General features: G+C 38.7%; 1 protein-coding gene across 3 annotated transcripts in view; it reads left to right on the top strand.

Annotated features, from left to right (window-relative positions):
• The first annotated feature begins 922 nt into the window (after positions 1-922).
• Positions 923-26,123, top strand: part of STAT4 (signal transducer and activator of transcription 4) — a 94,036-nt gene continuing 68,835 nt past the window's right edge. For all 3 annotated transcript variants that reach the window (XM_049887716.1, XM_049887715.1, XM_049887714.1), the window contains exons 1-3: positions 923-1,009; positions 3,982-4,110; positions 6,519-6,663. In XM_049887716.1, coding sequence (XP_049743673.1) covers positions 3,983-4,110; positions 6,519-6,663 — 273 coding nt within the window. In that variant the 5' untranslated portion in view covers positions 923-1,009; position 3,982. The remainder of the gene's footprint in view (positions 1,010-3,981; positions 4,111-6,518; positions 6,664-26,123) is intronic.

Here is a 26,123-nt window from a genome sequence, read left to right as displayed (position 1 = left end):
TAGGGGCCAACGGTGAAGCGGACACTTTACCTCCGTACCTTGTTCTAAGCATGTGCCTAATCCAATAATTTCTTCTATCTTTCTTTCAGTTTGCCTATCTTCCTTTATTTTTGTCTTTATTTTTCTGGACGTTTATAGAACTCTTCCTATATGTCAGGGGTTTATCATCTAGTTCTGAGGAAATGAGATGAAAAGACCATGAGGTGGAAGTTAAAACACCTGGGTTTGTATCCAGACTCAGAGACTAACTCCTTGAGTCACTTTGGTCACATCTCTAGGACTCTGTCTCAGTAGATGTGAAGGCAGAGTTAGAACCAGATGAGACCAAGGCACCCTCCAGTTCTATGATTCTAGAACAGGTCCGAGTCACAGGGGCACTATAGCAACCAGGTACAAGGCTACCTAGGAACAGTAGGAGAATGCTGGGCCAGTTAGGCAGACATTGGTGGCCTGTGCAGGAGTTGGGTCAACCCCTTGGATGAGGTTATCCTCTGCTGAGTAAGAAGGCCCTACTGCAATTGGAGCACAGTGAGGCCTATGAGTTTGGTGTTTTGATCCTGGCTACTTTTTTTACTCACCCTTCCATCCCAGGGTGAGTAGAGTCTGATGGTAAGATAGAAAGCCAAGAAATTTGGCTCCAGGCCGGGCTTTTTACAGGCGCTTTCTGTCTAGGGGAAGGAGGGAAGAAAATGACTGTGTATCCCCCCCCACACCCTCCCTCCTGGTATCCTGGGCCACCTGCAGTTGCAAGAGTGGCTGGTGGGGGCTCCCAGGGAGAGGGTACCAACTGTTTCTGCTCTTCAGTATTTTTAGATGAGAGAGTGGGTGGGAACCGACCCAAGTAAAGTCCCAGAGACTCAAATACTGACGCACAGGAAAGCCTCAAGTGGGAGGAGAAATGCAAATCTCCTACTGATGATGATGTCAGCGGCTTTGTACTGGGGACTAGAAGGGCAATTCTGACTTTGGACTTGAGCACTGCCTGGAACCTGGGCTGAGAGAGGGCCAGGTAAGACGGGCAGACCACACCTTTGCTTTGCCTCTCTGGAGGAGAACAGGCCAGCAAATGCTTATGTGGGATGCTCTGAGGCTTCAGTTTTCATTTGATGTTTTTGTAGTTGCTCCATTTTAACCTCTCTGAGAAGGGATCATTCTAAAGAGAATTATCGTGCCCAGCTCCGAGATGTGAATATGCGCTCACTCTGATCTTTTTTAAGAGAGTGCCACAAAGCCCTCAGAGAGGTCTCCCAGCAGCAGTTCCCTGGCACGCTGCCCTTTGGAGGTCCTGGAACCCTAGGCGCCTCTGTGAATCTCTGAAGAGCAGGGTGGGTGGGAGAGTTGTGGCTGATGTGGAGGTGTGTCCCCACACAGGGCTGAAAGTAAGCCCCTCTTCGCCCTTTTAGCCAGCTTCTCTAGATCTGTGATGTCTGACATTCGATTGCATGCCTGGGCTTCAGAAAAAAGCCCACAGCTAGGGTAGCCAGTGATAGTGGCTTTGAGGAGAGCAAGTGTTACTTAGGGCAGGTCCTCTCCTCTGCAGGTTATAAGTCATAGAGCCAGTATGGCACCGTTGGCTCCCAGAGAGTGGGACAAATGCCCTTTTGGGGGGGATCTTCTAGGGCCAGGCACTCAAAGGGAGCAGACAGGCTCTCAGTTTTCGGAAGGAATGTTCCATAATTTACAAGTGATAAGAGAATTAGCACTTAGAGAGTGAAAGCAAAAAAAAAAAAAAAAAATACTGAACAATATCCAAAGGCAATTCTAGAGGCTGCAATAGAGAAGAATGTCTTAGGACTATTTACCTTATCTGTCCCTTTTTTGGCCTTGAGTTCATCTCTCTGGAGGGTTGACTTAGTCTTATGAGTGATCTAAGTTTAGGACAGGCTCAGTCCAGTTAATTCTTAATTAGAAATGAAATTTTCGTAGAAATCATGGCCAGGATTTAACAAGAGTTTCAAGTAAAATCATACTATTTTCAGCTGTGTTCTCTGTTTTCATTAACTAGAATAAATTGATAAAGCAGGACGATGTTGATAGTAGCACAAGAACAAACGTTCCAAATTTTTCGTGGTATGTATATATATATATATATATATATATATATATATATGCATGTATATATACACCCGGAGCTCTCGTAGACCAGTGATTAAGAACTCCATTGCTAATCAAAAGGTCAGCAGTTCGAATCCACCAGCTGCTCCTTGGAAACTCTATCAGGCAATTCTACTCTGTCCTACAGGGTCACTATGAGTTGGAATTGACTCAACTCCAACAGGTTTATATATACACCGAGCATTTGGAAAGACAACTGGGCCTGGTCTTCGGGGACCTCTGGTGGATTCTCAGGAGCTGTATATCTTGGGCAGGAGTCATTTTCACCTATTTGATCCTCAGGAGTTTTTTGGTTTTTTTCATTTTTAAAGCTGGAGTGTTACTATCAATTTACCTTATTCATAGCAATGTTAGGAGTGCTGCTGCTTCTTTATTGAACAGGCAGTTATTGAGTGCTTACAACGTACCTATAATTGTAACGTGTAAAGGTCTTCATAAAATAGAAAGTGATGTGCAAACAGAAACATTTCTTTTCTCATTTTTTCTCTTTAGAAAAATGTTGGCAAAAATTCTCTTCTATACATTTTAGATCATTCTTAGGGAGCTCAAGAAAAAAGGTGCTAAAAATGGCTCTGCTTGAAATCTGAAGAATATGTATATGAAATATATTAAATTTATTATCACGATATTCTATAGGCAAAAGGAAATATTAAGTTACTACAAGGTGTTTTGAAATACTATGGTGATTAATTAGTAAGAGAGTTTTTTTTTCTTTGGCCTAGAATTGCCGACAAAACAATCAAAAATTTGACTTTGGGAAACGTGAAATACTGCAATTTAAACGAGACAAAGTCGTATTAATCTCCCTGAGTTAGGAAATACGTCTAAAGTTTCTAAATGGGTCAGATCGGGGTTATGTGGGGGAAACACATAGCTTTGTTTTACGCCAGGCTGCAGAAAGTGTAGCAAGTGGAGTTTCTTCCTCCTTAAGGTAACTTGAGCGTTTAACCACTGTCACATTCGCACTGGAGACAAAAGTTGACTTTAAAAGATTTGCCCAACCACAGCGGATCTTCACAGAGAGAAATGAAAAATATTTATTGGTTCTGAGATATATTGAACTGAAAGAACTAGAGCCCATGAAAATGCATACATGAAATTCTTCAAGGATCTAAGCCAGGATTAGACCAGCAGTCTAGAACATAAAGCTGACTCTAGAAGCGAGACAAACTGAAATAGAGAAAAAAAGGATAGGGCAGTTTCATACAAAAGAAGCTTTTATTGGGTGTCCTGCACAGGTAAAGCCTTAAGAGGGTCTTCCAAAAAACCAAACCCTTTGTCATAGGGTTGATTCCGACTCACAGCGACTGTATATGGCAGAGTAGAACTGTTCTATAGGGTTTCCAAGGGATGGCTGGTAGATTCAAACAGCACCACCAGGGCTCCATAAGAGGGTCTTAAGAAGTATAATAAATGTTGAGTATATTATTTGCCTTTAAGTTGCTCAAGTCTAATAGTATGGCGAGAACAAGGATAGAGAAGGCTTGTTGAGAATACATATCTGTGTAAACGGGTGAGGGTGGGGAGTGATATTGGGGATTGAAAGATTCCTGGGGAAGGTGGAACAGGAGTTCTTGTTAGAGCAAGGAAGGACATGTTTTGGCGACAGAGGAAGAAGGCTGTCTCTTTGCATCAGGTATGACTAAGAAAGAAGCTTAGAGGAATTGCTGTATCTGTGCATTGAAAGCATTTTTTTTTTCCTTTTCTGTCTGCTTTAATTGAGTGACTATAAAAGAAATTTTTCTACAGTTACTGAACTAGTGGGCAACACTTTCTTTGTTTGAAATTTAAGGAAAGAAGAAAGCATGTACCACAGCTATTAATTAACATTATTTTAAAACTCTAATTTTACCCTTTCTTTTATAGCATGTCTCAATGGAATCAAGTTCAACAGTTAGAAATCAAGTTTTTGGAGCAAGTAGATCAATTCTATGATGACAACTTTCCCATGGAAATTCGACATCTGCTGGCCCAGTGGATTGAAAATCAAGACTGGTAGGATCAAATATTATTTTATTTTTCCCTAGAGGTGGATGCACAAATGCGTTATGCTCTATTCATGTAGGTTTCCTCTGTGGTCCACTTGTGACTCAGGAGGTGCATTCTTTTCAAGTAAACAACTTCTTTAAGGATATGGAAAGCCTTCTCAAAGGAAGAGAAGCATTGCCCTTTCTGGTTTTACCCATTGTAGATGAAAACTGAATAGTTTTAGTGCTTTATTTTTCTGTAGGCCAAACTCCAGCAATTTTCTATGTATTAATAAGCCAAGAAGTAAATCTGTTGATATGTATATATACTAGAGTAGATAGATAGGTAGGTAGAAGGACAGACAGAAAGAAAGAAAAAAGGCATGAAGGGAAGACAGAAGATGAGAGATCAATCTTGTGTCATCAATCATATAATAAACTAAATTGTACATTCTTCACTCCATATACCATCCAAATTGAAGCATCTTGGTGGTCCTAATCTCAAGGCTAAATAGTGGTATTCCAAAAAAAACATCATTACTAAACTATCCTGTATTTGGAAAACATAGCCCTATTTTAGGGACAATGTGTTTTGATAATGTATTCTTTTTTCTTGTTGCAATTATTCTTCTATTAAAAAGAAAGATAAATTATGGGAAACAGTTTTTAAATGGTTAATAAATATTTTTAAATATTTTCTGAAAATCAATATATGCTTGCCCCGTTATTTATATTTTTATGTATTCTTCTCTAATGCAGCTATAATCAGTTATTTTTTCTTTTAATATCTAATATGAGTATGGTCCACATGAGAAGAATCTAAGAATTTGACTATGAAGTATAAACTATTGGGATGAAAATATTAAAAGTAGTCAATGGACTAGACATTTTAAAGTATCTGACAAGTTAGTGTTGCAATGTCACAATCTGACTCTCCCTTATATTTTTCAAAGGAAATTTTATGAGAGTGCTTAGATAATAGGAAGAAAATTCCTAAAATACATAGAATATGTTATTATTTACTAAAACAAATCTTCCGCCTTTCCTCTCTGCCTCACTCCCCCTTCCTTCTTATCTCCTTCCCTACCTCTTATCTCTTCCTTTCCCTTCCCTCCCTCCCTCTCTTCCTTTTTTTTTCTTTCTAAATTGTATTTGTTTTGTTGTTGTTGGGAATATGCACAGCAAAACATACACCAACTTAACAGTTTCTACATGTACAATTTAGTGACATGGATTATATTCTTTGAGTTGTGCAACCATTCTCACCCTCCTTTTCTGAGTTGTTTCTCCGTCCTTAACATAAACTCACTGCCCCATAAGATTCCTATCTTAATCTTTCGAGTTGCTGTTGTCAGTTTGATCCCACAAAGAGCATAATGCTCAAAACCAAATTAAAACCTGTTGATGTCACCTCGATTCTGACTCACAGTGACTCTACAGGACAGAGTAGAACGGCCTTAGGCTTTCTAAGAAGTGGCTGATAAATTTGAACTGCTGATCTTTTAGGTTAGTAGCTGAGCTCTTAGCCACTTTTCAGATGACTTCAGGGAATATTTTTGGTTCAGAGTTTAAAGATTATCTTAGGGTAATAGTTTCAGAGGTTCATTCACTCTCCATGGCTCTAGGAAGTATAGAGTCCATGAGAGTTTGAAATTCCGTTCTGCATTTTCCATGTTTGATCAGGATTCTTCCACAGAATCTTTGATCAAAATGTTCAGTAATGGTAGCCGGGCACCATCCAGTTCTTCTGGTCTCATGGCAAAGGAGGCAGTTGTTCATGGAAGCAATTAGCTACACATTCCATATCCTCCTCCTATTCCTGACTGTCCTGCTTCCTCTGTTGCTCCAGGTGAATAGAGACCAATTGTTGTGCCTTGGATAGCTGCTTGTAAGCTTTTAAGACCCCAGGCACTGCTTAATGAACTAAGAGGTAGAACAGAAGCACTAAACATGTCACTAGGCCAATTAACTGCAATGTCCCATGAAATCATGACCCTAAACCTCCAAGCCAGGGAGCCAAATCCCATGAGGTGTTTGGTTGTACACCTTCCTCTCTACGTTTCTTCCCAGGCATAGTTAAGAAATGGTCTCATGAATTGAAAAAAGAGCTGTTCCAATCATTTGACATTTTGGGGATAATATAATAAAAAGCTATAAGAGATGCTTCCTTTTTTAAATCGATGAAATCTAAGACCTGTTCTTTTGCTTTTAAAACATTGATTATATCAATTCTCTACCACAGATTCGGTGTAAATAAACTCTTTTCTTACCATGACTCACATTCTTTATAACTATCTTCATCTTGCATGATGTAATTTTTAAAAAACTCTTAATGCTTATCACTATGGAATATACTTATCAGTTTAAAATTAGTGTGGTACACAGAAATTTTACCAAGTTGTTTCCTGTTGTATAATAACACTTTTGTTTTATTAGGGAGGCAGCTTCTAACAATGAAACCATGGCAACAATTCTTCTTCAAAACTTGCTAATACAACTGGATGAACAGTTAGGTCGCGTCTCCAAAGAGAAAAACCTGCTCTTGATACACAATCTAAAAAGAATTAGGAAAGTCCTTCAGGTGAGAATGTATTTTACTTTCAAAAAATATTTGGATTTGTAAGTCGTAAATTCAGTTAAAAAAAAAGTCGTGTATGGAACCTTATATTATTTTCAAGCCAGATTTAAGGGAAAAATCTGAGTTCTCTATTTTTAAATGTTGTGCTGAATTTTATTACCTAACGTTAGTTTTTCAAGAAAAAATTTTTGAATGCAAAATACACTATAAGCAAGAAGGTGTGTGTGTGTGTGTGTTCTGTGTGACTGTTGCATACGACTTAAGTTTCCCAGTTGTGATCAAATTCAACAACATCAAATCAGGGATTAAAAAGATAGTAATCAGTTTCCTCACTATCCCACCAGCCCTTCCTTGTCTCATTCTCTTATGCAATAATTTATAGTTTTTTTTTATTGTTAAAACATTCATAGGTGGTGGCATCATGAGTGTATGTATTCTACCAGGTTTGGTTCAAATCTTACCTTCTTTAAAAGTGTTTTTTGACACTCCCTTGCCTCTATCTCAAAGGTTTACCCAGGCAAAGACGTCTTTTTGTATTCCCACACATCTGTATTTACTAGATTCCACATTATTGACATTTCTATGGTTTGTTCTTCTCCTCCAAACTATGGAATTCTTGAGGCAAGGACTTGGTGTTCAGCTTTGAATTTTCGGCACCCATATAAGGCCTGACACACGGTAGACATGTAATATTTATTGACTAAAGAATGAATAAATGAAATGACTGAATGCAGTGATCTAAAGAATTAAGGGTGGGCTGATATTGAGCTAAACCCAGAGGTTCTTATGTAACAGACTCTGAACACTAGCCGCTGTAGTATTTGCTCAGTGTCTGCAATATATTAGACAACATAAGAAGTATTTTTAGAATATTGTTCCTGGGCTATAATAGAAATGTGCTTAAAAATAAAACTTCTAACATTTGTGAGAGGGCCATATACATTTGTTTTTCCAATTGTTGTTATGAATTGCACTGGGCTGTCTTTGCCCTTGTAATCTCCTACAAATTTGCAAGACACAAGTGGAAAAGGTAAGAAAGTAGCCTGGTGCCAAAAAAACAGGGATTTTCACTGTGTTAAGAAAACTGTCTTGTTTGGGGGAGAAGACATTTAACCCTGGCCTCAGTAGCTTAGTGCTTTAGTCAATAACCTTAAAACAGGGATTGACAAACTATGGCTCAGAAGTCAACTCTGCCCCACTATCCACTACCTGTTTATGTACAATTCAGGATTAAGGATGGTTTTTACATTTTTAAATGGTTGAAAAAAATAATACTTGGTGACACATAAAAATTACATGAAATTGAAATTCCAATGTTTATAAACAAAATTTTATTGGAACACAGCCATGCTTATTCATTTATGTCTTGTCTATGGCTGCTTTTGTGCTACAATGGCAGAGTTGAGTAGTTGTGGCAGAGACCATATGGCCATAAAGACTAAAATACAAATATTGTGTGTGTTGGAAACTCTATTGGGCAGTTCTACTCTGTTCTATAGGGTCCCTATGAGTCAGAATAAACTCGATGGCAGTGGGTTTGGTTGGTTTTGGTATGTATTATATATATTTATCTGGCCTTTTACAGAAAAGTTTGCTGACCCCTGGCCTAGAAGCAAAGTTCCTACAGGTCACTTTGCTACAGGGGCACAGATGGATAAATTGGATTCAAATTCTGGCTCTCAAAGTGTGGCTGTGAGCAAATCACTCTTTCCAGAGTCCCTGTATCTTTTAATGTAAATAAGGATGATTATTACCTACCTTTTAGGAAGTGGGAAACCCTGTTGGTGTCGTAGTTAAGTGCTATGGCTGCTAACTAGAAGGTCGGCAGTTCGAATCCACCAGGTGCTCCTTGGAAACTCTATGGGGCAGTTCTACCCTATCCTATAGGGTCTCTATGAGTCTGGATCGACTGGACGGCAATGGGCTCTTTTTTTTATGACGTAAAGAAGACTAGAGCTTTTATTCTGGCAAACAGTAGGCTTTCAATAAATGTTTCTTGTTGGCAGAGAAAATAAACTACTGGCTTTGAGTCGATTCTGCCTTAGCAACCCTATAGGACAAAGTAGAACTTCCCCATAGGGTTTCCCAAGCTGTAAATCTTTACTGAAGCAGACCCCTGCATCTTTCTCCCATAGAGCAGTTGGTGGATTCCAAACTCCATCTATTGGTTAGCAGCCAAGTGTTTTAACCACTGCACCACCAAGGCTCCTTGATGGAGAAAATAGTATCTTTTTAGCGTAAATCAGGGCTAAGTATACAGTCCATCTTTTTTTTCTGTGTGGGGAAAAGATCGCAAGGGGTACTTCTCTTCTTTCCAGCCCTATCAGACCAATCTTGTAAAACGTCATCTCCTTCTTACTGTTCCACTGCTTAAGAATCTGCAGTCACTCCCAGTTATATTCTAGCTCATACACAAGCTCTTATCCTTGTGTCGTTGGTCCTCCAGCATCTGGCCTCTTCGTGTCTTTCTCAATAAATTTTCTGGGGCTCTTCAACATTTCTATCCCAGAAAAATAAACCTACTCCCTATTCCCAAGCACGCTAAGCTCATTCATTAATGACTCTGAGACTTTGCCCCTAATGGTCCCATGACCAAGAATGCCCCGCCATCCCTCTCCCTCCAACCGCGTTCTACAGAAGCTGCTCCAGTTCTATTGCAGTAAGGACACCTTCACCATGCCCTTTAACCTTTGCCCTCATCCTTCACAGGACACTGGTTGTAAAATAACCAGCTTCACCGAGTCCCCGTTTCATCCGTGTTAGATGTATCTAACCAGGTCACAAGCCCTTCAAAGGTAAAAGCCTGACCTCCTTTTGTAACCTCCTCCTTCGCTCCAGCACTCAAATGGCTCTACTACACTCTAGGAGCTCAAAGAACAGTTTGTGTGAAGATACTCTGAATTGACAAAAGCACTTTTTCCTTATGCTTTCTGTATTTAATTTTATACACTATAGTTATTGGGTATTTATATTAATTCAAAACTCAGTAGAAAATAGTAATAAAGAAGATCATCAACTCCTGTTTTGTACCTAAACAAGTACTTTTGATAAGACAAGTCTTTTTGATAAAGGAAGTACTGTCTCCCTCCACAAAAAAACCCCTCCTGTCAAGACTGTTGACACTGTGCTCATCTGATATGAACATTTTCATCCCCTGAGACTTTTAAAACAACCCATTTTAACTGTTAAAAAAAAAAAAGAGCAAATGTATGGTGTGTGAGGAACACAGTAGGTATACAGTAGGTTTATCTCGATTCTTTCTAGAGAAGGTGAGGCCTCTAGCATCAATATTTTGATTCACTGTTTATATCACGCCGATTTCCAATAAGAATTCAGAATGGCTTACCACAAACTGCAAAGTGAGAGACAGTGAAAACTGATGTCCAGCTGGTCTTGACCCTTTTTTAAAATTCTGAATATCTAAAAAATGTCTTCTCATCTCAAGAAATATTTTCCCACCAAAGAAATTTCACTCAAGTTAATGGAAACACTTGGAAAAGCATTAAGAAACATGATACGTTTCATAATCTTTTAAACAATATATTTCCGTTCCAGACAGTTATCTGTTGACTCAGTGCTATTAAATATGAAGAAACTAACATTCTTACATTTGTTTCCACCTCTCAACTTTTTTTTAATTATTGTATTTTAGATGAAGGTTTACAGAACAAACTAGCTTCTCATTAAACAGTTAGTACAGATATTGTTTTGTGACATTGGTTACTAATCCCACCACATGTCAATACTCTCCCTTCTCAACCCTGGGTTCCCCATTACCAGCTTTCCTGTCCCCTCCTGACTTCTAGTCCTTGCCCATAGGCTGGTGTGCCCCTGTAGTCTCATTTTCTTTCATGGGCTTGTGTAATCCTTGGCTGAAGGGTGAGCCTCAGGAGTGACTTCATTACTGAGCTAAAAGTATGTCCAAAGGCCATAACTCTTGGGTTTTCTCCAGTCTCTGTTAGGCCAGTAGCTCTGGTCTTTTTTTGTGAGGTAGAATTTTCTATATTTTTCTCCAGCTTTGTCCAGAACTCTCTATTGTGATCCCTGTCAAAGCAGTCGGTAGTGGTAGCCGGGCACCATCCAGTTGTACTGGACTCAGTCTGGTAGAGGCTATGGTAGTTGTAGTCCATTAGTCCTTTGGACTAACCTTTCCCTTCTGTCTTTAATTTTCTTCATTCTCCCTTGCTCTTGATGGGGTGAGACCAGTGGAGTATCTTAGATGGCTGCTCACAAGCTTTTAAGACCCCAGACACTACTCACCAAAGTAGAATGTAGAACATTTTCTTTATAAACTATACTGTGCCAGTTGAGGTAGATGTTCCCGGAAACCATGGTCCCCACAGCCCTCAGCCGAGTAATTCGGTTCCTCAGGGAGCTTAGATATGTCTATGGAGCTTCCATGGCCTTGCCTTGGACAAACTGTGCGGGCTTCCCCAATAACGTATACTGTCTTACTCTTCACCAGTTACCACTTATCCATTGTCTTTTTAGTGTTTTTCCATCTCAACCCCCCCCCAACCCCGTAACCATCAAAGATAGTTTCTTTTTCTGTGTAAACCTTTTCATGAGTTTTTATAGTAGTGGTCTCATAAAATATTTGGTCTTTTGTGATGGACTTATTTCACTCAGCATAATGCCCTCCAGATTCATCCATGTTGTGAGATGCTTTGAAGATTCATCATTATTCTTTATCATTACATAGTACTCCATCATGTGTATGTACCATAGTTTGTTTATCCAGTCATCTGTTGATGGGCACTTAGATTGTTTCCATCTTTTTGCTATTGTGAACAATGATGCAATGAACATGGGTATGCATATGTCTATCCCTGTGACGGCTCTTATTTCTCTAGGATCTATTCCTAGGAGTAGAATTGTTGAATCATATGGTATTTTATTTCTAGCTTTCTAAGGAAGCACCATGTCATTTTCCCAAATGGTTGTACCATTTTGCATTCTACCAGCAGTGAATAAGAGTTCTGATATCCCCATGGCCTCTCCAACATTTGTTATTTTCTTTTTGATTCGTGCCATTAATGCCAGCCACCTCTCAATTTTTTTCAGTTATATGGTTATTGTTACATTTTTACTCTGTTCTATAACTACAGTTCTCACATTTCTTTTATGTATAAGTAGATTTATCACTCACCAACAATTCTTTTACCATTTTTCTGTATTCTTGATTTTAAATTTTTGATTCATTCCTAACCAGCTAGATTTCATCAAGTAGTTTTTCAAGAAGTTTTCAGTGGGACTGTAATCTTTGAGAACTTTCATGCTTGAGAATACTTGATGCCTTAAAGGACACATGGCTGTGTATAAAAATCTTGAATTACTATTTCTTTTCCTCAACTATTTGTAGACATTGCTCCATAGATATTGGAGAAGTGCGAGGCCAACCTCGATTTTCCAGTTCATACATGATTTGCTTAGAGGCCTGGATAGCCCCAAGATTTCTCCTTTATCCTTAAAATCCTCTTATTACACCAAGATATATATATTTTGTATTGATTGTTCAGTATCAATTTTTCCTGGGATAAACTATCCCTTTAACCCCTAAGTTGATGATCTCAGGGAGCACCGCATCACTACAGTATGAAAAGTTCGTAGATATCCTTCTGGGTCTTTGTTCTGGCCCACCTTGTGAACTAGTAACAGAAGTAGTTAAGGGAGCCTGCTGATCCTGTGGCCACACAATCTGCCCCCATGTACCTAGTACCCATGTCTTAGTCTTTTGTAAGATAGCATGAGCACCAACTTATCAGAAAAGACATAGAATACAACTGGTTAGACATACATGGCACTGGGGTTTTTTACTGATACATACCCACTGAATATCAGACCTGCTTATAGTGAAAACTCAAATAGAATAGATGGGTATAACACGAAAATGAAAGACCCTCATTCCTCAATTAAATTTTTGTCCTCAGTAATGTCCCATGTCATTTAATGTGGGATGAATGGCATATACCATGTTTTCCTCCCTTTAGAGGTAATCGTAAGCCTACATTGGAAAGAGCATAGGTACAAGATAATATCTTGTTGGTGAATTGAAATTTTAAAAATCAGTATAAAAAATCCCTTTGACCCATTTATTATTTTTAATTTTGAAAATTTATTACTTTTCGTTACCATTTGCTAACTGGTAAATGAATCCATCTCTTTATTTTCATATTTTCTCTGTCATTTTTACTAGGTATATCTTTATAAACATATAGCAAATTTTATTGTTTAGTCAACAAATATTAACTAGTACTTATTATGTATCAGTTACAATTTAAGCACTAGGGATACAATGGCAGAGGGTGAGGGAAGGGGTGTCATGAAGCTTACAGTCTAAAAACTCCACACCTCCTAAGTTTAGAATTATAGAAACTTCTACTGTTATTCCTAAAAAGTCAGTATTAGGGAAGTAGAGGAAACAGGCATCAGCAATTTTGTCTCATAATAGAAAACAAAAAATCTCTATCACTTAGAAAGCTATGTTCAGGGTTTTGGGTGTTAACTTTGTGGTTAGTAATCCCACCATCTACAGATATTTTTTTCTCAGCCCACGGTAATGATTCTAGCAGTGAGAGTTTAAAAGCCGTAGGTGAGGGGGTGCGTACAAGTGTACCCCACACCTCACATGCTCTTTTCTCTGCACCACCACGACCTATTTCTCAAAGGTCATTTGGGTTTACTTGAGCAAAAATAGGTGTTAGAGCTGAAAATGAGCTGCAAGTTGATTAAATGGCATATTTCTTCTCATCTGTTCTATAAAAACTCCTGTTATTAGTTGTGAATATCAGGTGAAGTGAGATGCTTAACATGACAAACTGGAGGATTAAAAACATATTTTTGTAATTCCAAGGAAGAAAAAACAGTTGTTTTAAGTACTTATCCACTCTGAACTGCCAGATCTTATCCTTTAACTAATGCTGCTTTCTCAGTTTACTCCTCTTCCTTCCCCTCTGTATACCACACACAAAGAGAAGTAGAGATGACCTCAGCCTAAGACCTGAAAAGAACCTTGTGTAGCCACTTTGAGTTAACTCTGAAAGAGGTCTGAGTTGAGGGTTTAATCTTACATGTCATGCTGCCATACATGGGGGGCTGCCAATTTGTGACTCGCTCCACAGTTATTTTGCCAGTCCCCAACACACACTCCCAGATCTGTTTTCCCCTGAGATAATCAACTGATGCATATAGCGCAACACGTACATTTTAAAGGCGCAGAAACCTGTGCGTTGTGCCATTTAAGATGAAATGTGAATTAGGCAGCAGAAGGTGAATGGTGTGCATTTCTACTCCTTGTCCTGCGAATGTCATGAAAAACTGGAATCCAGATAATACAACCCAAGATCCCCACCCTCTGAAGTTTCATTTATGAATCATTTCATGCATATTCCTCCAAACTTTTATGCTACCCAAGCGTGCTAAGATTAGTTTCCATCTTTAATTCTTTTCTAACTATTTAATACTAAGGTCCATAATGATTCTCCTTGAAGTTTATGCCACAGTCTGGAGATTTTTTATGCAATAATTGTTTTGGGTATAGTGGGACTTTTTTTTTTTTTAATTCTATTGACTGGATGTCTTTGAAGTATGGCTTATATAATTTACTCTGGGGTACACTGGGTACTAACTTGATAGATATTTGTGGTTAGAATATTTGTTCCATCATATGGATTTTAATATCAGGCTAGTGGTGATTGCTGAAGACATAAAATGAAGCAGACATAAATAAAATTCTTGTGTTCAAAGAGTTTGCAATATAAAATGGAGACAAAAGTGCAAATAAATGTTTATGATGCAGTGTGGTAAGCAGCATGGTACATGTATCTGCAATCCTAATTTGTGGAGTTGGGAAGCCTACAATGCTGGGGCATTTGAGCTGGTTCTAAAAGGATGATCGAGACTTTCTGAAGAAGAAAAGGAGGGAAGGGAAATCCACTACAGACAGAAGAGCAAGAACATGAAAACGTGAGAATGCCTATCCCCCCAGAAGCCTAGGCACTTGAAGCATTAAAAGAGGGCTGTCTAAGGACCTTGAATGCCATCCTAAGCAATCTGGAACCTGTCAATGAGGAGCCATCAAAGTTTTTTATGCCTAAGTGTGACATGAATATCTGTTTTTATTAAAAACACATCCAGAGCTAGAAAGTTTGCGCTCTAGAGGACCTGCCTCATGTCTGATGTAGGCCAAAGAATAATGAGGAATCTTCCTAGGCTGAGAGTGTCTTCTCTCTTCGTTCCAGCCCTTACTACCCCTGCCCTCAAATCATCGGAATTTAAAGGATGGTGAGGGTCGCTCTGAGTTGGAATTTGACTTGATGGCAATGGGTTTTTGTTTTTGTTTTTTTGAAGCCAAAGGCTGGATAGATTTTTTTTTTCCTAGCCAAAAAATAGCTGTAATATATCAAGGTGTCGGGGGGTAGGGGGCGGGGGGGGGGGCACTATTCATATGACCTAAAGGCAAGTCCGACTTTTGGTTTTGGGAAACACACCTCTCTGGGTTCTTGCAAAAGTTGCCCACACAATCTGTCTAGGAGCTGACATAGAACCCCAGACATACTGATTAAAAAAAAAAAAAAAACCATTGCCTTCGAGTCGTTCGGACTCATAGCGACTCTATAGGACAGAGTAGAACTGCCGCATAGGGTTTCCAAGGAGTGGCTGGTGGATTCAAACTGTAGACCTTTTGGTTAGCTCTTAACCATTGTGCCACCAGATTCCAGACATAATAATGGTGCCCAGTAAATCTGCTGGCCTAACAGAACATTACAAAAGTTCACAGAGGAGCTGCCAACCACAGAGAGTTCAGTTCATGGCCAATAAGAAAATTAGATTTCTACAGACCCTGGTGTGGTGACTAACCACTTCTATTGAGAAAGTGGGTGGATACCATCTAAGAAAGAAGGTATATGGATGTTCAGAATAATACATTGATTTTTGCTATCCACTGGCTTCATTTGGTGGGATCATTATGGTGATTGTGAAGACAAATTGGACAGATACTCACCTTAAAATTAGGAAATTGTATGATTTTGCAACAGTTTTTTTTTTTTTAAAGTTTCCTATTTTAGATTGTCCCCATTGCATGGAGATGAAGACCATAGGACAGCTGCCTGCATTGTTCTATCTAAGTCCATGGTGATCTGGAAACTTTCCAAAGAGACACCTAATCAAAAGCACAATTCACAAAACTTGTAACCTGAAACATTTGCCTTTTGAAACATTTTTATATAAATTTTGTAGAATCAGATTTAATAAACTAAAAGCATAAAAAACAGGACCAAAAATAAATAGATCTATTTGCAAACAAAGTTAGTCAGTAGAATCCAAATTGGCTAGAAAAAAATTTATGTTTAGCTTTAAAATTGTGATCTGAGTGACTAATGATCAAGTAGATACCTAAACTTAGCAGATGTCTATCTTAGTTTCCTAGTGCTACTGTGACAGAAATACAAGTGGGTGGCTTTAAAGAACAGAAATTTATTTTATCACATTCCTGGAGGCTAAAGGTCCAAACCAGGGTGTTAGTCATGTCGATTCCATCTTTGTAGGCAGTCCTGGGAGTTCCTTGGTCCCTTGGCTTGTGGATTATCCTCATACGGTGTCTGTCTCTCTCCCTACCCCCTATCCCCTGTGTGTGCTTATCTCTGTGTCTAATCTGTCCGTTTTATAACTTAGAAGTAGTTAGATTTGAAACCTACCCTATTCCGATATGATCTAATTAACCTATTTCCAAACAGGATTACATCCATAAGTATAGGGGTTGGGATTCTAACATGTATTTTGGGGGACACGATTTAATCCATAACAATATCTAAATTTAGTTCAAATTTAGGCATTGAGCAACTGTTTAACTGATCCAAACAAATCATTTTAATTCACCAATGAAAAGTCCATGACTGGGGGAAGAAATTTGTTTTCTCGCTAGGCCACCAGACACCCTCTGGAAGTGCATTACTGGCTTCTCCAGAGATGACAGGGGGACAAAATATTGCTCAACTGATACCAACTCTTCCTTCTAATGATAAGGAGCCAGAGCCAAGGACTTCGGCTAATGGGCTACTTTGGCTGAAAATGTAGTGAGCTCATTCCTCTGCCCTCCCCTCTCTACACACTCCCCCCTCCCAGCACCCCTGAATGTGCAATGGTAGCCAAGTGCTACAGGTAGCCAAGAACCGTACTGGTACCTAAAAAATGAGAAGAACCTTCTGTGTACCTATGGCATCAAGAACCTTCCTGCTGTCTTTTATTGAATCTTTGTCTCAGTGGAAAGATATGGGAGTCAGAAAGTATCACCATATCAAACTTTTAAAAAGCAGTTGGCTTTTATAACTTACAAGGTTTTCATACCGTACCGAATATCTGTCAGTATTTATATTAGAAAAAGAAATCTCTTGTCGGCTCCCTGTAGCTCAGCACACAATCATCAACTCACTATATATCTCCTCCTTTAGATTCTTGCATTCCTTTCTCTGAACAATGAAAAGTCTTCCCATAGCCATAGATAGAGATTGAGACAAAGAGGGAGACTTCGATGGCAACAGTGTGGAGGATAGGGTGGCAGAGGTGAGACTAGAGGCATGGTGACTCATTTGGACATTATCACAATAGTTCAAGGAAAAGGAGATAGGACGCTGAGCTTGGTTGTGGCGATGGGGATGAAAGACTGTGCTGTAGTTGTGAGATAATTTGGTGAAAGAATTGATGTATAATAATTACATAGATATAAAATGGGTGAAACAACATGAAATAATAAATGGCTAAGGGTTTTAGTTTTGGTTATCACATGGATATATAATGAAATTAGGTTTGGGGAGGGAGTAGGATAACAAGATGAGTTTGGTAAATTCTAAATGATCTGCAGCAGGAAGTTAATAGGAAGTAACTGGGACCAGTGAGTTTATATACTTGCCTGCTCCTGCAAAAGACTGAGCTCCTTGAGTATGTTCATCTTTGCATTCCTAGCACGTGGCAGAGGCTTCATGTCTAGTTTAATAAATGAAGAATTGACATTGGAAATGTGAATACTGTCTTATTGCAATGCGTCTGATATGCCTAACTAAATGGAGCAAATGCCATGTCATTATTGCAAATGCAGTTTAGATGGGATCCGTAAGAGCAATTTAGATAGTAAGATTTTCTTGTTGAAATCAGCAGTTTCTAAGGATGAAGGGGATTGGCTGTAGCAAGAATTGTTTTCAGAGAACATGGCACATGTGAGAGAAGGTCAGTCTGGATGGCGCCAGAAGCAGAAAACATCAAGAGAACTAGTCAGAGGGAGAGAGGGAGACACTAAACATCTGGGAGCTAGGAGAAAATGCATCAACCCTGGGCGAGTAAAGACTGAAGTTAAACAGAGCTAAAGATGAACGCCCTGGAAGTTATCCTTACCTGGGGAGCAGGGAGTGTCTTTCTGATACAATACCAACTCCCCAGGAGCTAAGGCAAGAGTTCCAACTCTTTGGACACCAAGAACACAAAAGAGTTTGGAGCTCCTCATACAACCGAACACCGTACAGTGATAAAGTGGTTATTAGAGACTCACCTAGAAATTTCCTAGGAGGACCTCTACCACCCCTTTTCACTACTCATTCTCCTTTCATGAGAAGGCTACACAATCAGACTGAAAGAAAATGGAGATTGGGGTCTAGCATTGTGTCAGATATTTTAATACAATGCTCTTAGAAACAGTACACTTTAAATTGTAATCTTTCTAAGTGTGTCACCTTGTTTAAGCCTTTTTATTGATACATAATATGCAGGCAGTAAAATGCACAGATCTTAACTGTACAGCTCAATGAATTATTTATATACGTATACATCCATATAGCTACCGCCACCAGATCAAGACAGAGAACTTTTCCTGCACACAAAAGGCTCTCTAACGCTTCTCAGAGCCAACATTATTCCCAAAGATAATGATTCTGACTTATATCACTGTAGACTTGTTTTTAGCTATTTGGAACTTCATATGTATGAAATTTTACAGATTGATTTTTTGGGGTTAAGCTTTTTTTGCGAGGTGGGGGAGGTTTAAGCTTTTTTAACTCTATGTTAATGAGTCACCCATGTTGTATGTAGCTGTATTTTCATTTTTCTTCCTTTTTTTTAAATTACAGGTTAGTATTCCATTTATAGATATACCACAATTTATTTATTCATTCTTCTGTGGATGAAAATTTAGACTGTTTTTGCATATTATGAACAAAATTGTTAAGAACATTTTTGTTTATGTTATTAAGTGGGCGTACACACTTATTTCTTTCAAGTATACTCATAGAGGTAGGATTTTTGGGTCAGAGGGTATCATGGATATTTAGATTAAAAGAGCCCTGGTTGCACGGTGGTTAAAGCACTCAGCTGCTAACAGAAAGTTCAGCAGTTTGAACCCACCAGATGCGGCAGTCAGCTCCTGTAAAGATTTATAGCGTTGGTAACCCAACAGGGTTACTGTGAGTCGGAATTGACTCAATGAAAGTGGGTTTGGTTTGGGGTTTTTTGGCCACTCTGCTATCCATGGTGGTTGTACTGATTCAACTCCTACAAGTGTATGAAAGTTCAGTTACTCCACTTCCTCACCAACACATGCTATCGTTACTTTTTTCCTGTTAGTAGTTTTAGTGTGTATGTAATGGTATCTACTGCTGCTACATACACAGTAATAGCCCTGATGGCGTACTGGTTAAGAGCTCAGCCAATAACCAAAAGGTTGGCAGTTAGAATTCATCAGCCGCTCCTTGGAAACCCTACGGGGCAGTTCTGTTCTGTCCTATAGGGTTGCTATGAGTCGGAACCAAGTCAACGGCAACAGGTTTGGTTTTTTGGTTTGTAGTGGTATCTCTTGTCATTTTAATTTACATTTCACTGATGATTGATCATGTTTAGCATCTTTTCTTACACTTACTAGCTGTCATAGATTGAGTTGTATCCTCCAAAAATATGTGTCAACTTGGCTAGGCCATGATTCCCACTATTGTGTGGTTGTCCTCCATTTTGTAATCTGATGTAATTGTCCTGTGTGTTGTAAATCCTAATCTCTGCCTGTGGTTAATGAGGCAAGATTAGGTTATGATAAAGAAGATTAGGATGGGGTGCAACACACTTACTCAGGTCACATCCCTCATGAAATGTAAGGGGAATTTCCCTGGGGTGTGGCCTGCATTACCTTTTATCTTACAAGAGATAAAAGGAGAGAGAAGCAAGGAGAAAGAGAGGGGACTTCATTACCACCAAGAAAGAAGAACCAGGAGTGGAGTGCCTCCTTTGGACCCAGGGTCCCTGCACTGAGAAGCTTTTAGACCTAAGGGAAGACCGATGCCAGGACACATGCAGATCTCCAAGGAATGCTGGACCCACAGATGTTTTAAGGGGACAAGAACTTTCTCCCAGAACTGACAGAGACAGAAAGCCTTCCCCAAGAGCAAGTGCCCTCATTTCAGACTATTAGCCTCCTAAAGTGTGAAAGAATAAATTTCTGTTTGTTAAAGCCACTCACTTGTGGTATTTCTGTTACAGCAGCACTAGATAACTGAGACACTAGCTTTTTTTGATATCCTCTTTCTTTTTTTTTAGGTCCCCCTTCACATCATTTTCTACATTTTTAAACTGCGTATCTGTCTTTGTATTATTGTTTTACATAATTCTTTTTTATATTCTGAATGAGTTCTTTGCTGCATGTATGTATTGTAAATATCTTTTCCCACACTGCAGTCTCAGTGTCTCCTAAGTGAAGTCTTTCAGAGAACAAAATTTCTTAAAATTTTTAAGTTCTTAATTTTAATGAGGTCCAATTATCCAATATTTTTTGAATTATTAGTGCTTTTTGTGTTCTTCTTGAGAAATCTTTGCTTCCCCCTAAATCATAAAGACATTTTTCCAAGTGTTCTTCTGAGAGCTTTATTGTTTTAACTTTTTACCTTTAGGATTATGATCCATGTGGGATTGAGTTTTGTGTCTAGGGTTAGGTAGAGCTCAAGAGTCACTTTAAAATATGGATATCCCAATTGACCTAGAGCTATTTTCCTCCTCTTTGCATTGTAGTAGTATTTTTATTAGAAATTAGGTGACTTATTTTTATCTGGGTCTCTAGTACATTAGTCTATTTGTCTCTCCTGTGCCGATACCACATTCTAGCTAATTGTTGTAGCTTTGTAATAAGTCTTGATATGCTGGTAGAAGTCAGAAAACTTCATTATCCTTCAGAATTGTCTTGATTTTTCTTGATCCTTTGAATTTCCGTATAAATGTCAATATTAGCTTTGTTGGTTTCCACAAATAAATCTTATGGGATATTGATCAAGACTGTATTGCACCTACAGATCAATTCAAGGAAAAAATTGACATCTTAATAATCTTGAGTCTTCTAATCCATGAACATGAAACATCCATCTATTTACTTAGACGTTTAATTTCTCTCAGCAGTTTTTTAAAGTTTTCTGTGTAACTGTCTTGTATATCTTATGGGTGTGCCATTATTTAACCCAATCTTGTAGAAATGGACGTTTAGTTTCCACTTGTTACTCTATTACTTCTTTAAAAAAATTTTTTTATTACTGTGAAGTATATAGAAAAAATATTTTCCATTTCAACCATTTTTATGTGCACATTCAATAACCTTAATTGCATTCAGCATGTTGTACAACCATCACCACTCTCCATTTCCAAATTTTTTATCACCGTTAACAGAAACTCCGTACCACTTAAAGGATAATTCCCCTAATCCCCCTTCCCACTTGTGCGCCCCTGGAAATCACTAATAAACTTCAGTCTCTATGAGTTTGCCTATTCTGGAAATTTCATATAAATGGGATCACACAATATTTGCCCTTTTGTTCTGATTTATTTCACTCAGCATAATGTTTTCAAGGTTTCTCCATGTCATAGCATGTATCAGAATTTTGTTTCTCTTTATGGTTGAGTAACATTCCACTGCCTTATGTATATACCACATTTTATTTATTCATTTATGTGTTGATGGATCCATTACTCCTTTGGCAGCACAATGAAATTCAAAGCATCACATCTAACTTCTGCTTGTATCTTGTCACTCTTAAGTGTTATCATTGGTATCTAACATCACTCTTTCTCCCTCCTACTTTCTCACCAAAAGGAAGAAATCAAAGGGTAAAGGAAGGCCCCCACAGTGTTCCATTCTTTGGTTTTTAAAACCACTGCTGAACCACCTTGGTCTATTTTCTGTTATTTAAAATCTTTAGGGAAGAGTATTGCATGAGCAGATTTTATAACTTTCCAAAGCCTTTGCAACATGAACATCAGGAAATACCTGTTTTTGCCTCTGCTTTTGGTGTTGTAAATGAAACCAATTTTCTCATCACTCATCTGTGAATGAAAGAACTTATCAGCGAATAGAAGAACATTTGGCCTCCATCTTTTAAAAATAGTTCTCCATGGACTTGAAGACAAAAACCATATTTTGGGGATAGTTAATTTTCCATGTCTGTTATTCTTTTAAGGAGCCCTGGCTGTACAATGTTTAAGAGCTACGACAAGCTACGGATGCTAACCAAAAGGTCAGCAACTCGAATCCACCAGTCACTCCTTGGAAGCCCTGTGGGGCAGTTCTACTTTGTCGTATAGGGTCACTATGAGTCGGAATCAACTTGACAGCAATGGGTTTGGTTTTTGATTGGTGGTGCAGTGGTTAAACACTTGGATGCTAACCAAAATGTTGGTGGTTTGAATCCACCAGCTGCTCTGGAGGAGAAAAATTTGACAGTACGCTTCCTTAAAGATTACAGCCTTGGAAATTCTATGGGGCAGTTTGACTCTACCCTATAGGGTTGCTGTGAGTCAGAATCGATTTAACAGCAGTGGGAGGGGGATTACTCTTTTTAAACTCTGCATGTAGGTCTTAATCTCCATTTGCTAATGAACTAATTTGCTGACAAAGTGCCCTGTGTAGGCCTTTTGATAAGCACGTGAACCACTTTGGTTTCAGGTCAGAGATAGCCAGCTCTCATAAGGTATTGAGCCTCAAACCACATGAATGCTGAGCCATGTAGGAGGCTTATCTTTGAGTTCCTGTAGGTTATGGTTTTTCACTAATGCAACTCAGTGTCATACGGTCTGAATTTAAGCAACTTTATTTCTTGTTACAAAAGTGATACATATCCAATAAAGAAAGTTTAGAAAACACAAATAAGCAAAAAGAAAAAAAATCACTTGTAATCCTATCATTAAGCACCAACCACAGTGTTTATAGTGCATTTCCTACCAATGCTTCCACTCGTATATGTTTTTATTTTAAAAATTAATATTGTTTTGCAATCTCCGACCTAAGCTTAATACATTAATTTAAATAATAAGCATCTTTCCTCACCATTAAATAGTCTTCTTTAGCATCAGTTTTATTCACCTATTGATTGAACATTTATTACATTTCCTGTTTTTCACCAATACATGTATTTATTATAAAAATGTTATTCATATTTATGATTATTTTATTAGGACAATGGGTCCTGGCCCTCTGCATAAAAGTCACTTGTAGAGTTATTGTTGTTTTTAGTGCAGTAGTCACTCTTGACATGAGTATAAACTGATACATTAATGATGAAAACACTAGCTATTGTATCAAATTATCACTCAATAGGTTTTTGTTATTACGAATGTAACAGTCTAATATTGGTCATTTTGGTAGATGAGAGGGTAGCTTTCCTTCTCAGGGCAATTCAGAGATCCAGGTTCTTTCCATCATGTGATTCACAGTTCCTAAGTGACCCGATTCTTCTGCAAAGAGACAGGAGATAGGGAGAGAAGGAGCATGAAGTCACATCTACTTTTTAAACTCCTTGGCCCAGAAATGACACACATTTTACCTGTATTCCATTAACAAGAACTAGTGGCATTCCCTCCTCCCCACCTCCAGTGCAAGGGATGTGAGGAGATGTCCTCTCCGGCTGGGTTGCCACCTCCACTTCCCAGGACCTACTGAGTCCTATGGGAGAGGAAGCAGTAATTTTAACAGACAGTTAGGTATCTCTGCCACATTTGGTAAAAACCATTTTGGAAAGCAATTTGGCAATATCTATCAAAGCTTAATGTGACCCAGCAATTCCATTTCTAGACATCCTACAGAAATTCTCACACAGGTGAGGAGAAGGGTATGCATACAACAAATCTAGTGTCTTATCATTTGTAATAACAAAATGTGAAAATGATCTTAAATGTCCATATTTTGGACAATGGTTAAATAAATTGAAGTATTTCCATGTGTTCCACAAAACCCCACTGTTGTCGAGTTAACTCCTTCTCATAGCAACCCTATAGGACAGAGTAGAACTTACCCATAGGATTTCAAAAACTGTAATCTTTATGGAAGCAAACTGCCACATCTTTCTCCTTCTTAGGAACCACTGACCTTTGGGTTAGCAGCCCAGTACTTAACCATTGTACCACTAGGACTCCTTTGTGTTCTATACAGCCATTAAAATATTAGATAGACTTGAATGTACTGAAAAGGACCACCCCCCCGAAAAGTAACAAAACCCGTTGCTGTCGAGTCAATTCCGACTCATAGCAACCCTATAGGATAGAGTAGAACTGCCCCATATGGTTTCCAAGGAGCGCCTGGTGGATTCGGACTGCCGACCTTTTGGTTAGCAGCCGTAGCACTTAACCACTATGCAACCAGGGTTTCTGCACTGAAAAGGAAGGATGACTTTAATATATGCTATTGAGTGAAAAAATACAGAACAATATGTCTAATGTGATTATCCCCAGGGAGTAGGAGTAGGAAGTGAATGGGGCTCACACAAATTTTTCCATCACTTGAACTTAAAAAAAAAAAAAAAAGCCCAAATTACATCAGTAAAAACCTGGATTTCCAGACCCCTCCCCAAACCTACAGAATTAGAATATCCAGGAGGTGGACACTTAAGTAGTTCATTAAAGCTTCGCAAGCGATTCTGATAATCTGCCAAGGTAGAGACCACAGCCTTAGGGTAAATTTCTAACAGTGGAATTGCTATGTCAAAGGGTATGAAAAATGTTAAGACTTTTGATAAGAATTGCCAAATTGTCCTCTAGTAATGGACCAATTCACATTCCCACCAGCAGTGTGTAAAAGCTCATTCCATCATCAGCACTGAGTAGAATAAAGTATTTTAATCTTTGCCAGTTTGATAAATGAAAAATGGTATATCTGATTTATTTCAACATGAACTCTAGTTTGCTGCATTTGTTTCTCTTTGTGGGATGCTCTGTCCCATTTGTCTTCCTCTTGAATTGTGTAGATAGAGTCACCCCCATCAGTTGGTATTTCATCATAAAACTCACTTGGGAAACTTGTTAAAGATAAAGATTTTCAGCCCCCTAGTCCAATTCTGATTCAGCAAGTCTAGGGTGGGATTTGAGAATGTGGATCAGAGAGATAGGGTTCAGAGTTCTAAAGAAGTACATTCCAGGCAGGAAATCACAAGAAAAATGAACAATGGTACATTTAGTAAATATATGGGTATTTCATACCCCTAGAATAGCTCCAATGCTCATTTCTTGCCATGTCTTCTGCCCAGGTCACAGTTCCCTTTTCTTCCACCATCCGTCAAGTTCCAGCCCAAGTCCTGCTCTACCTGCCATTACAACCCACATCCATTTCTCCCTCCTCTGCACTCTTGCCGCTCTTAGCACCCAGACAACTCATCCTGACACTTAATCACACACTGCAGTTACTTTAGATAGATGAGAAGAGACTAAAGTAATAAAGAAATAGTCTAATGAAAGTTGTAGAAGTATTATTTCAGCACAAGAAGAAATGCCCCAGGATAGCTTGGAAAATAATCCTACAATAAATTACATTTGTGTTGGCACTAAATTAGAAGGAATGGTAACTCTTTAGAAGATGAAATTTGAAGTCAAAACACCCTTAGAGAATTAGAAACTAGTGCTTCTCTGGCAAAACAAAGCAGAGACCGCTTTTTATCTTCCAACCTGGCAAAGATAAAAAAAGAACTCTTGATGCCATTCATGGTTGATTGCGGACTGAGCCAGGTGGTTCTTAGGCTCAAACAAGTTTGGGAAAGGGTGCTCCTCAGCCTTTGTTCTTAACATTGTCTATTTATCAGAACCACCAGAGACACTTTTAAAAATTATTTATGCTCAGCCTCAACCCAGAGATTCTGTTTCAGTTGGGATTTTTAAAAACTCGTCAGGTGATTATAAGGCCCTTGGGTGGCACAAATGATTTAGCTCAACTACTAACCACTATGGACCAAGAGGTTGGCAGTTCAAACCCACCCAGCAGTGTCATGGAAGAAAGGCCTGGCAATCTGCCTCTGTAAAGATTGCAGCCAACAAAATCCTATGGAGCAGTTCTACTCTGAAACATTTGGGCTTGCCTTGAGTTGGCATCAACTTGGTGGCAATGGATTTGGTTTTTGATTTAGTCAGGTAATTATAATGTGTGGTTAAGGTTGAGGCTCACTGCCCAAAGTCATTCAAACCAATCCCTT

Source organism: Elephas maximus, chromosome 6 (assembly GCF_024166365.1).
Source record: "Elephas maximus indicus isolate mEleMax1 chromosome 6, mEleMax1 primary haplotype, whole genome shotgun sequence".
Classification (NCBI taxonomy): Eukaryota; Metazoa; Chordata; class Mammalia; order Proboscidea; family Elephantidae; genus Elephas; species Elephas maximus.
This window is presented reverse-complemented; position numbering and strand designations above follow the sequence as displayed.